This window comes from Phyllostomus hastatus, unplaced genomic scaffold (assembly GCF_019186645.2).
Source record: "Phyllostomus hastatus isolate PE091 unplaced genomic scaffold, TTU_PhHast_1.1 phas_contig_80, whole genome shotgun sequence".
Lineage (NCBI taxonomy): Eukaryota > Metazoa > Chordata > Mammalia > Chiroptera > Phyllostomidae > Phyllostomus > Phyllostomus hastatus.
The window spans coordinates 18,453,312-18,468,668 of record NW_025333960.1 but is presented as its reverse complement, the minus strand read 5'-3'; the positions used below and the strand labels follow the sequence as shown (position 1 = coordinate 18,468,668).

The 15,357-nt window shown below is 37.0% G+C and overlaps 1 protein-coding gene across 4 annotated transcripts in view; it reads left to right on the top strand.

Annotated features, from left to right (window-relative positions):
- ESCO1 (establishment of sister chromatid cohesion N-acetyltransferase 1) overlaps positions 1-15,357 on the top strand; it is a 69,839-nt gene that overhangs the window by 32,551 nt on the left and 21,931 nt on the right. For all 4 annotated transcript variants that reach the window (XR_006787001.1, XM_045849995.1, XM_045849993.1 and 1 more), the window contains exon 8: positions 1,911-2,042. Coding sequence is in view for 3 of the 4 variants with exons in the window: in XM_045849995.1 (XP_045705951.1) it covers positions 1,911-2,042 (132 nt within the window). In the remaining variant the exon portion in view is untranslated. The remainder of the gene's footprint in view (positions 1-1,910; positions 2,043-15,357) is intronic.

Genomic DNA, 15,357 nt, shown 5'->3' with positions numbered 1-15,357 from the left:
GATATGTTGTAAGTGCAAATATAAATACTACATTTCAAAGATGGGTAAAAAGAAAGAATGTAAAGTAAATCACTAATAAGTTTTTAAAATATTTAATACATGATAAAATTATAATATTTGGAATAGGTTTTGTTAAATACATTGTAAAATTAATTTCACTTTCCTTTTGCATTCTTTAATGTGGCTACTAAAAGATTTAAAATTACATTTGTGGATCACATTTCTATTGGGTAGTGCTGGTCAGGAGATGGTGATGGTAGTGGTGATGATGATAATGATAACAGCTAAGGCTTTTTGAATATATTTTTCTGTGTACTCCACTCATATTAAGTTAAGCCATATTTTGAAAGCATGAGATCAATACTACCATTATTTCCCATTGATCGGTGAGGAAATTGGGGCAGAAATGCTTACTCATTACTATGAAAACTAAGTGGATGAATGAATAAGCAAAATGCAGGTTATACACATGATGGAATATTATTCAGCCTTAAGAAGGAAGGAAATTCTGACACATGCTACAACACGGTTGAACTTCGAGGATAATTAGTGAAATAAGCCAGTCACTAAAAGACAAAGACTGTGTGATTCCGCTTCTGTGAGGTACCTGGAGTAGTCAATTTCATAGAGACAGAAAGGCCCAGAACACATTCACTGAATGCAGGGGGAGGACAGCCAACAGGGCAAGTCTGTGCTAAACTGTGCATGTCAAAGTCCCTAGAGTGCCTTCACTGCAGACACTCCTTTTTTTTTTTTTTCCATTGTCTTTCCGAGGGAAGTCTTCAAGAACCAGGTGGTTACCTAGAGCTGGGTGAAACAGGCATTGGGGAGCTGTTTAATGAGTGTAGAGTTTCAGTTTTGCAAAATACAAAGGATTCCGGAGATTGGTTGTATGACACTGGAAATATATTTAACATTACTGAACTGTACACTTGAAAATGGTGACATGGTAAATATCATGTTGTATGTGTATCTTAACCACAATTACAAATTGTTTTTTCTGCCTGAAATGATTTTGCAGGTAACTAATTTTTTAAATAGTTTGAGTCATTTAGAATTAACTTCCCTTTAGTTTTATAGTGTTTTATTTACCATTTGATTTCTCTTTGCTATTTGACCCTAGTTCTAAGGCACTGGAGATACTGTTATCTTAGATTCTATTTTATTTTTTTCAATAATTAGTTCAAATAGCACCACAGTTTTAGAGCAGAAAGATAAAAAGGATTTTTAAAAAATTTTAAAGTTAGATCATTTTGCTGAAATTTTCTTGTTGAGTAAGGCCAAGAATAGAAAACACTTTGTAAACAGGTACTTTTCCACAGTGCAAACATGAATTACTGGAGAATAGATGATTGTAGTCAGTCTTTGGTATGTATTTAATATAAAGATTTAATTTTACCTTTTCTCAAGATTTTCAGGTGACATCAGAATACTGTTTTTAATATCTACCAATGAGAATAAAATCATTAAAGAGAACAGATTTTTAAGGTATTAAAAAGAGTGTGTACAACACTATTTTCTCTAAACTTCAGCAATATAAATATTGCAGATAAAAAATACTCATTTGTAGAGTATTTTGCTATTTGGGGGATTTAGGACTAAGATGATAGTTTATGTTAAAGATATTTCTCAGTTCCTTTCAGTTGTTATTTAATGCCATGCAGAGTGATCAGATTATTAAAATGGAAACAGTGTGTGATAAAATTGCACACAGATTTCAAAGATTAACATTTCATTTTTGTAATCAACATAATAAGTAACATAAAATGTAACATAATAAGTAACATAATATGTTACTTATTATAGATTAAGTACTTCTCACTTTACTTTTACACCATAGCTTTAGAGGCTAATGTCCTAGAATTATTCTTTTGGGAGAAAAAAAGATTTTGTTTGTTTTTTATAAATAGGATGCGGGACAAAAAAGATTTGGAGCAGTTTCCTGTAATGTTTGTGGCATGCTTTATACAGCTTCGAATCCAGAAGATGAAACACAGCATCTGCTCTTTCACAACCAGTTTATAAGTGCTGTAAAATATGTGGTAAGTGCAGTTCATGATTTCTAAAATGCAAGATTTTAAAGAGATGAACTGCCAAATTTAAGTCATTGATTATGTCTTTTTTTAAGAAATGGCAATATTATACAAACCCCTTATATATGTGGGGCTTATTTTTAAAACAAAGCTAAATATAAAAACCAGCTAATTTATTCTGTCTGGTTTATGTTGTGGGATTTTTTTAAGTTATATTTTTAAGGTAGTTAATGTATCTCTTCTAACAAGTCATGCTATTCAACTTGAGTACTTTTTAAAGTTTTTTTGATTTTAATAATTAGCTATTGCTCAGTCTGTTTAATATTATATGGCTTGACACAACTTTTTATTTGGGGATTGATAGTGCTATATATTATATCAAATAGATGATTTGGGGATTTCCTTTACCTTCTCTTTTTTTGCTATCATGAGAGGCTTTCTTTATAAAATTTAAAAAGAAGGTTAAGACCTCAGAATTTATAGTGTACTAAAAAAAAAATCCCACAAAGTAAATATGTTCTAGTATATATTTTTAATGTATGTACACCTGAGACATAATAGGTATTACTTACTATTTTTTTTTCAGTAAATAGCTGTTCTAAATAATTTGGATAATTTTAGGTATTTTATGAAAATAGTATTTAATGTAATTGCTGTTTATCTGTATCTGAAATGGAATCTATTTTTATTCCATACATGTTACCTTCAGTACTGTACACTCACATTAATAAGACCTCCAGGATATCTGAACTGAGATCACCAATTCATTTCATGTAGACCCTTTTATATGTGTATAGGCACCAGATGTTGGATTATTTAAAGATCTCTATTGACTTCAGTTAAATTTGTCTCCTTACCTTTGGTTGAAGGATTCATATTCATTGTTTCAATCATCCAGATACTTCTACCCAAGATAGGTGGGGTTTTCTTTTTATGGTTCCTTACTGTGGTGATCCTTTATATTCCTTATTTCATGTACCTTTTCCATACACACCCCTTCCTACCACTTAACTAAATAAAATATAAGGTGTGTAGACATAGAATATTTATAGCTTAGATATGGATCTATTATTTGAACTTTGTATTTTTCTAATTTGTCTATATTAATATCCTTACAACTTGAAAAATATTTCTGTCAAGTAGCTAAATTATGGAGCACTTCAGGGATAAAAATTATTTCAGGGTTTTTTTTTAACATATGTGATTCTGCTAGAACTTAGTTTAAATGAGTTCTGCTTAATTTACATTATTTGATTCTTGTCATCAGTTTCCTAAAAGTATAAAAGATTATGCTTAAAAGGCTTATTCTTCATTGTAAGGGAGTCTCTTGATTTCTGACAGAAACATTAAGGAAATCAATTAGGATATATGCACTCTGCTCTCTACAATACAAAGGGAAATTGGTTTATGAAACAAGGTGAAGTCATCTCCTTCTAAACAAATTCTAGGTCTTATAAACTATGAAGTACTGTAGCAATTTAGGGAAAACTGATTTGTGCCCCAGCTTTCCTCCTCCTCCCCTTTCTCCCTTGATGGGACAGAGCTATAGGTTATTTGATTTATTTTTGAAATAAGCTCAAGAGAAGGAATTGAGTTTAGCCGCTGGATATCCTTTGCTAACATCAGGGTCATTATTCTTTTCACTTTTTTCAAATGTAGGTATATACAGAGTCTAAGGTAGAAAGTCCTCCAAAACAGTGTAGCATTCTTTTTTAGTGTATGGAAAGAGAATAAAAATATACTCATATTGAAGATGTTCCACCGTGATCACAGCTCTGGATTTTAGGTTGTGACATTAAATGCTGATTGGGTACCTAGTATTGTGTTTTAGCATAGTGCCTTTTCCTCCGGTTTTTGTTAAGGTATAATTGAATATTAAGTACTCTAAAGTGTCTGACAAACTAAATTTGTTTAATCCCAATTATATTTTATGTTTGTTTCTCGGAGAGAAGCACATAGAAAAGAAGTCATTTGGTGCTCTGGTTTTAATTTGTTTCAAATAGAGAGTGTTCAGGGACCTGAAATGAAGTTTTGTTCTACTTAAGACTATATAAAAAAGAATAAATTAGACAAAGTTTTATTTTTAAAGTTATAATCAAACATTCCTTAGAAAATAAGTAGCTTTTCCTTAGGGTAAAAATTTTCCCTTAGACATGATAAATGTTTATGACAGTTAAAAATGGCTAAAGACCTATTTTCAAAAGATTAAAATAGTATTTAAATTATACAGTCATAATAGAAATTAATATCCAGTAAACCCATTTTTGGTTGACTAAAATATATTCTTTTCCTTATCCTCTTTGGTCTGGGGTAGGGGAGAGTGATGGTGCTCTTTCTGTTTTCTTCATTGTATTCCATTTGCCTCATTGACACAATTTCCTCACCAGAGGATATTTTTTCATTACTTTTTAGAGAGAGAGAAAGTGGGGGAGAGAGAGAGAAACATCTATTGTTTGCCTTCTCCTACCCTCACTGGGGATTGAACCCGAAACCTGGATATATGCCAGGTCTAGGAACCCAGCCTGGGACCTTTCTGTCTCTAGAATGACACTCCAGCTAACTGAGATATACCCACTGGGTCTTTTGAGGAAATGCATTTTATCTGATTTACTAAAACCTATTTTGGAAGGAGCCTGTTAGTACTTCAGGGAGATCTGGACTCTGTTTTAGACCTGAGAACACATCAGTTTCCCTTTATGAACTAAGGTGCTATTTCCTGAAGGTGTAAAGAGAAAGCAGAACAAATTCCCCCTACATCATTGAGTCATACTGCCAGGCCAGGAACTTATCCAGAACTCAACTTTATTTTGAGCTTTTAGTAATACAGAAGAGAAATAATGTTTGGGTTCTTACCCAAGAAACTCCTAACTTAATCCTTTTTTCTCTGTTTTTAATCTTTTTGGAATTAACATCTGACTGATGATCTGTGAAGGTGTAGGCCCCTACTCTTAAGGCATATGATACACCCTTGCCTTCAAGTTTAGGAACAAAGCCTGAAAAAAATGAGAAGTTAACAATAAAATATTGAAGTAACTTTTAAAGCAATATGTCAGTATTAACTATTTAGATAAAATGTAAATTAGCTCTGCAGTTTAAAAGTAATACTTTGCTAGAGCAGTGATGAGAGGGGAGCTTGTTTCCATGGGTGAAGAGGAATTAAGATTTGGTATTTTTAAAAATTGTTTATAAGGAGGTCATCTATGGTTGGTAGCATAGTATAACTAATGAGAAAGCTTAACATTCACTGTTGGGAATAATGAGTAGATCATTTTTACTGAACTAGAGATTTTTGTAGGTTATAACACTAGAAAGTTGCATCAAATCAGATTGTGATATTTTGATTTTGAATGCTAGGTAGACTTTATTCTTTCTGTTCTTTTAGATGTTGAAGGATTTTGAGTATTGTGAATCAGACAGTTAAGTTTAAATAATGTTGAAGTAATATTTTGGTGTTGTGTAAGGAAGGAAATGTTTCAGTGGTATGTAGGGAGAGTAGTGGAAGCTGTGTGTAGTGCTGGATTATGGCATTGGTGGAAATGGGGGAAAATTTATGACAAGGAAAACTTTGAAGAAAGATCTGATAGATCCCTGATTGCCCACAGAGCTGTACTATCCAGTACAGTAGCACTAAGCATAAAATTTAAAATGCTGTTCCTCAGGTACACTAGCCAGTGCTCAGGGTCCCCTATTACTGTAGATGTAGAACATTTGTTTTGTCACAGAGAGTTCTGTTGAACAGTGCTGCTGCAGAAAGCTGAGTCAAGGAAACCATGATCCAGTAACACATGCTTAAACTTTTAATTTCTCTTATGTGAAATTTTAATACATGTAAATTTACTTCTGAATATTCTGTCTTCCTTTGAAAGATGGTTAGCAAAGAGAGAAAACTGGGTATTAGAGAAAAGTAAAGTAAACAGTAGAGCAGGAATAGAAATTGTAACATGTTGGAAATGGGAAAGAATCTAAAGCAAAATAGCCCTGGCCATTAGAACTGTTCTTTGTCATCATTGGGGAATAGGGAGCAGGTAGGAGGACTCAGAACCAGGTTAGAGAATTTGGTGTGAGTTTCCCTGCTTAAAGGTAAGGCTGTGATACCCTGTTGAAAATAGAGAAATCGTATTTAGAAATGGGTAGGAATTACATAAAAATTACCAAATGTTTTATGTCTTGTTTGTGATTCTGTCTTCCCTGACTCTGATTTTTCATTTCTCTAATTCATTGTCTTAAAAGACTTAGAATACTATAATGTATAAATATAGGATGGGACCAGCACTGTAAATCTTACTCAGAAAGTAATTTTGCCTTGGGATGGGAGTGTATATAGTGGAGGAAAAATGCCTTTAAAATAAATGTTACTGCAACAAAGTTTTACATTTTTAAAAAGACTTCACAAACTCTGGTGAGGGGAAATCTGTAACATTATCTAGTGGCAAATAAAAACTTCTCCTGTCCTTTCTCTATTTCCCTATACTCAATACCTCAAGCTGAAAACTTCGAATAATCTTTTAGTTTTCTCTTTATATATTCCTTATACTCATTACATTAGCAAAACTCACCTTAAATAGAGTTCAGGTCCTCCCATTTTTGTCATGTTCACTGCTACTACTCTGAGCCAAGCTGCCATCATTTCTTACCTGGATGACTCGTGTAATGCTTTCCTAACTGGTTTTCCCTGTTTCCCTGCAGTCTTTCTCCATGGTGTTGACAGCAGTCTTAAAAACTTAAATTAGATTATGTCCTTTACTTAAAATTCTCCATTGAGCTCTCATCACACACAGGTTAAAATCCTGAGTATTTATTTACTGTGGCATCCACCTTCACATACTTCACCTTTTCTCATCTCATCTTCTAACACTCTTCTTACTTAATATACTCCAACATAGCTTTTGCTTCTGTTCTTAAACCACTCCAACCACATGCCATTTTTAGCATATTTGTACTTAACTTTACCTTTTCCTAGAGTATTCTCTCAGATCTTTACACCCTTGCTCTCTTTATTCAGACTGATCTTACTGTTGTGGAGATTCCCTCCTTCACTACCCAGTACTACACAGTCCCTCCCCCCCATCCCTACTTTATTGTATTTTATTTTTTTATATCATTTATCACACTCTGGAAATTTGTTGTATATACAGTATTTCCCACTAAAGTACAAGCTCTGTCAAAGCAGAGTTGTTTTGTTTTGTTTTGTTTTTAATCCGTTTGGCATATTAAAGAGCTCCTGCCAGTGAGCAGTAGGGGCTCAACAAGTACATGGAATCATTTTTTATTTAAAATTTTATTTATTTTCAGAGAGAATAAGGGAGGGAGAAAGAGAGGGAGTAAAACATCTGTTGGTTGCCTCTCACATGCAACTGCAGACCCAGCCCAAAACCTAGGAATGTGCCCCAACCGGAAATTGAACTGGTGACTTTTGGGTTTGCAGTCTGGCACTCAATCCACTGAGCCACACTAGCCAGGGCAACGAGTACAATGAATTAAAGAGTGAATTTTGATCCAAAACTGCAGGAGAGTGGTCTTAGTTATCTCATATAAAAATGAGATTAAGCCAGAAGATCTAGTTTTCCTGGGCTTTGGCAACCTTGGTATTTGTTTATTTTAAATCATTGGGAATTACTACTATAAATATCTTTTGGATGACGTAGAACATATTTTCTGTATTTGATACAGGTTAGGCAAAATAAAATTATTAGCAAAATACTTCAAAATATGTAAAGCATTGAATTTATTGTGGCAATTAGAGGTTTAGTAACTAGATTTGCATATAGAATTATATACCTTACTGAATTTAGGTGCTAAAATGGATCATTCTTCATTTAGAAAACAGAAAATAACTATTTTTCTTTCTAAGATATAAGAGGTTCATTATATGTCATTTTATACTAGTGGTTTTTCTTAGTTTGTATTTAACATTTTCTGCAAGATACAGTTTCCTTTACATATGAAAGTAATGCTTCTAATCTTGTTACGGGATGTTCAGCTTCAGAGTTTTAGTTTTTTCTCTACTGAAATTCTACTTTTTACCTAGTATGATCATCTTGTCCTTTAAATCTTTAACACATTCATAATAGAAATTATAAAGCTTTCCTGCTACTTAAACATCTGGGTGATCATGGGACCTGTTTCTGTTAACTTGTTTCCTCTTGATTTTTGGATCATAATATCCTATTTCTGTCCGTGGTCTTGTTAAGTTTTGTGTTTTTTTTTAACAGACATTGTTTTTTAGAGCAGTTTTAGGTTTATAGTGAAAAGTACAGAGTTCCCATAAACCCCTGGTCCTCATATATATGCTCAATGTACTGCACCAGAGAGGTGTATTTGGTATTACTGATCAACCTACATTATTATATCATTGTAACTCAGAAGTCTATAGTTTATATTAGTGTTTACTCATCGTGTTGTACATTCCATGTGTATATAATCCCATATATATGGGAAATATATATGGGATTAGTTTTGAGAAATGTGTCATGTAAAATAGTTTTATTGCCCTAAAAATCCTCTTTTCTACCTTTTCATCCTTGCCTCTTCCCAGCTCCTGGCACCATTGATCTTTGTGCTGTCTCCATAGTTTTGCTTTTTACAGAACGTCATATAGTTGGAGTTATACAGTATGCAGTTGTTTCGGATTGATATCTTTTACTTAATAGTGCATTTAAAGTTACTCCATGCCTTTTTATGGCTCAATAGCTCTTTTTTTTTCTTTTCTTTTTTATTTTAGTGCTGATTAATATTTCATTGTTTGGATATATCAAAGTTTATTTATCTAGTCACCCACTGAAGAGCATTGTGGTTGTGTCCAAGTTTTGGCAATTATGAATAAAGCTGCTGTAAACATCCATGTGCGAGTTTTTGTGTGAACATGTTTTTAACTCAGGGGTGTCCAGTCCATGGGCTGCGTGTGGCCCAGGATGGCTATGAATGCAGCTCAACACAAAATCATAAATTTACTTAAAACATTAGTTTTATTACTAAGTTTTATAACTTAGATATGTACATTTTCTATATCAGTGATCACAAACTTGGGACCTGCTTGACAATTTTAAAAGATTATCGAAAGGGCTGCTACATAATAAGGATTATTATATGAGGATATTTTTGCTTATCTGTGGTGGCAGGTATCACAAAAATTATGCATGGATCTTTTTTTTTTTCTCATCAGTTTTCATTAGTGTTTGTGTATTTAATGTGTGGCCCAAGACAACTCTTCTTCTTCCACTGTGGACCAGGGGCGAAAAGGTTGGACGCCCCTGTTTTAATTCCTTTTTGTAAATGTCAAGGAGTGTGTTAATGGGGTGTATGTTAGGTTTGTATGTATTCCAAAGAGTGTGATTGCTGGAGCTTATGTTTAGTTTTGTAAGAAACTGACAAACTGTTTTTCCAAAGTGGCTATATTGTTTTGCATTCCCTCCATCAATGAATGAGATTTCTTGCTGCTCCACATCTTTGTCAACATTTGGTGTTGTCAGTGTTCTGGGTTTTGGCCATTCTAATAGGTGTGTAGTATCTTGTTTTAATTTGCAGTTCCCTGGTGACATGTCGTGGAGCATCTTTTATTACTTTTTTATTTTTTAATTTTTCATTGTATTTTATTGAGTATGCTATTATAGTTATCCTGATTTTTCCACCTTTGCTCCCCTCCATCTATCACCAGCCACTCCCTCAGGGGGATTCCCCTACAGTTCCCCTATAGTTCATGTCCATGGGTCATGTCTGTAAGTTCTTTGACTACTCTATTTCCTGTACTGTACTTTACATCACCATGGTTATTCAGTAACTACCTACTTGCACTTCTTAATTCCCTCACCTTTTCACCCATTCTTCTCCCTCCCATCTGGCAAACTTCTGTCACCTCTTTTCTCTTGCTTTTAAGAGTCTCTCTTTGTCTTTAACCTTAGGCCTTTTAATAATGATGTGTCTTGGAGTGGGCCTCTTTGCTTCCATCATAATTGGGGCTCTGTGCTTTCTGGACTTGCATGTTTATTTGTTTCACCAAATTAGGGAAGTTTTTTTTCACTGTTCAAATAGAGTTCCAGTTTCTTGCTATATCTCTTCTCCTTCTGGCACCCCTATGTCGCGAATGTTGGACCTGTTGAAGTTGTCCCAGAGGGTGCTATAGTATCTGTCTATTTGTTGGATTCTTTTTTCTTCTTGTTCTGATTGGTTGTTTTTTGCTTCCTGATATTCCACATCATTGGCTCAATTCTCAACTTCATCCATTCTACTGTTTTTTTCCCTGTAAATTGTTCTTTATTTCAATTAGTGTATTCTTAATTTCTGACGGGGTCTTTTTTATGTTGCTGACGTCCTAAGTTCCTTGAGCCCCCATATGAACAGTGTTTTGAACTCTGCATCTGACAGATTGCTTATCTCCATTTCATTTAGCTCTTTTTTTTGAATTTTGATTTGTTTTTTCATTTGGGTCATGTTTCTTTCTCTCCTCATTTTGGCAGCCTCCCTGTGTTTGTTTCTGTGTATTAGGTAGAGCTGCTTTGAATCTGTGTGTAGTAGTATGACCTAATGGTAGCTGTCCTGTGGGGTCCAGTGGCACAGCCTCACCTATCACTCAAGCTACGTACTTGAGGTGTGCCGTTTGTGTGGACTGAGTACACCCTTCTCTTGTAGTTGAGCCTTTTTTGGCTGTTGGCAGATCAGTGGGAGGGATTTACCCAGGCCACTCAGCTGCAAGGACTAGCTGTGACTACTGACCAGTCTCCAAGAGGTGATGGATCTGCTGTGTAAGGCCAGGGCGGTAGTGCTCCAGTGTGGCCCGTCGCTGTCCACTGGGTGTGTTGGCCCTGTGGACAAGTGAGCCCCCACCTGTGTTTTTCTCAGGGCCATCCTGCCTGAGCTGTAAAGCAGTCTGAGATGGCTGCTGCTTGTGCTGGGCTTGGAGATTCCCAGGTGAAGCCAAGCTGTGAATTGAGGCTGGCTGCTGCTAGGGCTTAGTGAAGCCAACTGTTTCTTGTTTGATAGGATTTAGGAGCCAATACCAGCCATTCATATGGAAAAGCAGCTTGGGTGGGCCCATAAGTTGGGTGGGTAGAGCCTCTAGATCTCCAAGGTGGGTCACACAATGTTTACTAGGTTGATGGAGTCTCAGATGTGGCACCAGTCTACTGGCTCTGTAGTGGGGAGGGCTCAGAAAAGGGACAGTGGCCTCCGCCGTTCCCAGTGCTAGACACTTCAGTCTTCCCTGTGTACCACTGGTGTCCTTCATGCTGCCACCATGTTGCTTGGAGCTCAGGGGGAGCGAGTCTGAATAGGTGAGTCTGTGTGTGGGTTCCCTAAGAGGACCTGCTTAGGGCTCCAGCAGCCTCCTCCACCGACTCACCTCCCACTGGTTTTCACATCTAGAAGTTGTGGGGACTTATCTTTCTGGCACTGGAATCCTGAACTAGGGGTCCTGGTGTGGGTCTAGGATTCCTCACTCCAGAGATACTCCTCTTGAATATTTATCCATGTGGGTATGGGGCCAGTCCATTCCATGGCCGTGCCCCTCCTACCAGTCTGGTTGGATGTGGTTTGTTCAATTCTGTACTTGTCAAACCTCCATTCAAATCAGTTTCTGACATTCTTAAGTGATGGTTGTTCTTTATTTCAGTTGTAATTTTGATGTGGTTGTGCAAAGAGGTGAGTCATGTCTACCTACGTTGCCATCTTGACTGGAAGCTTATGTGGGGCATCTTTTAACATACTTATTTGACAACTGTGTATCATTTTTGGTGAGGTGTGTGTTTAGGTTTTAGGGTCATATTTTTAATGGGTTGATTGTTAATTTTTCTACTGTTGAGTTTTCAGAATTCTTTGTATATTTTGGGGTAACAACCATTGATCTGATATGTCTTTGTAAATATTTCCTCCGAGTCTGTGGCTTGTCTCCTCATGCTCTTGACATTGACATTTGCAGAGCAGAAGTTCTTAATTTTAATGAAGTCCAGCTTATCAATTCTTCCTTTCATGGATTGTACCTTGGTATTGAATCTAACAAGTCATCGTACCCAAGGTCATCTGGATTTTCTCCTTTGTTCTAGGAATTTTATACTTTTGCATTTTACATTTAGATCTATGATCCATATTGAATTAAATTTTTGAAGAATGTAAGTTCTTTGTCTAGATCCTTTTTTTTGCATATGGATGTTTCACTGTTATAGCACCATTTTTAAAAAAATATTGTCTCCACTGTATTGTTGTTGCTTCTTTAACAAAGATCAGTTGACTGTATTTATATGGGTCTATTTCTGGGCTTTCTGTTCTGTTCTGTTTGATCTATTTGTTTCTTCTTTTTACCAGTATCACATCATCTCAGTTATTGTAGCTTTATAGTAAGTCTTGATGTGAGATAGTGTCAGTCCTGTGATGTTGTCTTCTCCTTCAATATTGTACTGACTATCCATCTCCTTTGCATCTCCATAGAAACTTTAGAATCAAGTCTCTTGATATCCACAAAATTGTTATGAAATTGACTGGGATTGCATGGAATCTGCAGGTCAAGTTGGGAAGAACTGACCTAGTGACAGTGTTGTGTCATCCTGTCTGATCTCTTAAGTTTTTTAAAATATATTTTATTGATTATGCTATTACAGTTGTCCCATTTCCCCCCTTCACTCCCCTCCACCCTGTACACCCTCTCCCACCCTCATCCCCCTTTTAGTTCATGTCCATGTGCCATACTTACAAGTTCTTTAGCTTCTACATTTCTTATACTATTCTTACCCTCCTCCTATCTATTTTCAGCCTACAATCTATGCTACTTATTCTCCATACCTTTTCCCCCTCTCCCCTCCTCCCACTCCCCTGTTGCTAACCGTCCATGTGGTCTCCATTTCTGTGGTTCTCTTCCTGTTCTAGTTGTTTGCTTAGCTTCTTTTGGTTTTGCTTTAGGTGTGGTTGTTAATAATTGTGAGTTTGCTGTCCTTTGACTATACATGTTTTTTCTGGATCTTCTTTTCTTAGATAAGTCCCTTTAACATTTCATATAATAAGGGCTTGGTGATGATGAACTCCTTTAACTTGACCTTATCTGAGAAGCACTTGATCTGCCCTTCCATTCTAAATGAAAGCTTCGCTGGATAGAGTAATCTGGGATATAGGTCCTTGTCTTTCATGACTTGGAATACTTCTTTCCAGCCCCTTCTTGCCTGTAAGGTCTCTTTGGAGAAATCAGCTGACAGCCTGATGGGAACTCCTTTGTAGGTGACTGTCCCCTTATCTCTTGCTGCTTCTAGGATTCTCTCCTTCATTTTAATCTTGGGTAATGTAATTATGATGTGCCTTGGTGTGTTTCTTCTTGGGTCCAACTTCTTTGGGACTCTCTGAGCTTCCTGGAAGTCTATTTCCTTTGCCAGATTGGGGAAGTTCTCCTTTATTATTTGTTCAAATAAGTTTTCCACTTGTTGCTCTTCCTCTTCCCCTTCCCCTTCTGGTACCCCTGTAATTCGGATGTTGGAATGTTTAAAGATGTCCTGGAGGTTTCTAAGCTTCTCTTCTTTTTTTTTTTTTTTTAAATTCTTATTTCTCCATTCTTTCCTGTTTGATTGTTTCTTTCTTCCTTCTGGTCCACTCTATTATTTTGAGTCCCAGTTTCCTTCCCATCACTATTGGTTCTCTGTGCATTTTCCTTCATTTCTTTTATGGTACCCTGCATTTGTTCATTTAATTTGTGCCCCAAATCAACCAATTCTGTGAGTTTCCTGATCACCAGTGTTTTGAACTGTGCATCTGATAGATTGGCTATCTCTTGGTCGCTTAAAAAGATGAGTCCTGGGGCATTGATTTGTTCTTCTGTCTGAGCCATCTCTCTCTCTCTCTCTTTTTTTTGATCTGGTCACTCCTGTTACGGTGAGGGGGTGGAGCCTTAGGTGTTCACCAGGGCTGGGCACCCCAGTTGCTAGATTGTGACGTTGCATGTGGGGGCGGGGGCGGGAGGGAACAATGGCGGTAGCTCCATTCTCTGTGGGACCTCAGTCCCTTCTCTGGGATCCTGGGTTGCGTGCTCTGCCCTGCTCCACAATTGCCGCCTCGCTGGGTCTGCCAGCTGCCGGCTGCGTACTCATGGTCCACCCGCTGTGATCTTGCGTGCCCCAGATGCCTTATGCCCCTGGTTGCCTTATGCTCCCAACTGTCTGCTCTCCACGCTGCAACCCATGCCTGGCTGCTCTTCTCCGCCCTTCCTACCAGTCTGGATGAACTGGTCTACTTCAACGTCTTGGCTGTCCAACTTCCATTCAGATAAATTCTCTGTCAGTTCTGGGTGTTATTCTGCCTCTAAATTGTTGTTGTTCCAATCTTAGTTGTGTGTGGAGGTACGGTGCGTCCACCTATGCCTACATCTTGGCCGGAAGTCTGATCTTATAAGTTTTTATTGGACTCTGGACATTGTGTGTAATAAAAGGACAGTAAAGACTGAAGTAGATAATCTCTTTCCCTCCCCCCAAGAGCATTTCCTTTTTCTGTTACCAGCTGTGGTAAGGAGCTGATCTCTTAGATCTAAATAGGAATTGAGTTGGATTGAAATTTTAGTTTTCCTACCCATCTTGGTTTTTTTTTTAATGATTCTGTTTTTAAAAGATTTTATTTACTTTTTAGAGAGAGGAAGGGAGGGAAAGAAACATTGATGTGAGAGAGAAACATCAATCGGTTGCCTCTTGCACTGCCCCAAACAGGAGGCCTTGCCCGCAACCCAGCATGTACCAGGACTGTGATGGAACTGGCTACCTTTCAGTTCGCAGGCGGGCACTCAACCCACTGAGCCATGCCAGCCAGGGCTATCTCAGTTTTTAATGTCTTGAGTTTGGGATTAAGCACCTCTTTTCAGTAGGAATTGAGGAACTAAAACTTCAGAGGATGCAAATATTTCTCTACCTTCCAGCCCAGCTTGGCAGATATCCCATGGTGGAGAGAACTGGTGGAGGATTACCTCTGTGTTTGGAGAAAACTGCCATGCCTGCTCATTTATGACGATTAGGAATTTGATTAGTTTTCCCTTGTACCAGAACAGGAGACTCCTCCTCCATCTCTACCTGCGTCATTGCTGCTTTTTGCCCATGTTCCCAGATTTGGTCAGTGTCTCTGCTCACCTAGGAATGGCGAGTTCATCTCTGGAAAATTAGTCCATAGCTTTTGAGTGCCTTGAAAGAAAACAAGCCTTTCAGTTTGTTGGTTGTTTTGTTGCTACAGCAGGAACAGTGATCTTTTGTGATAGTCTTTATCCTAACTGGGAGTAGAACTCCCAGAGGTGTACCTTTTGAGAACATTTTTCAGTAATGGATTTGGAGGCTGTATTTATATTTTTGATGTAGAGGTGGAATGGAGTTTGGACCAT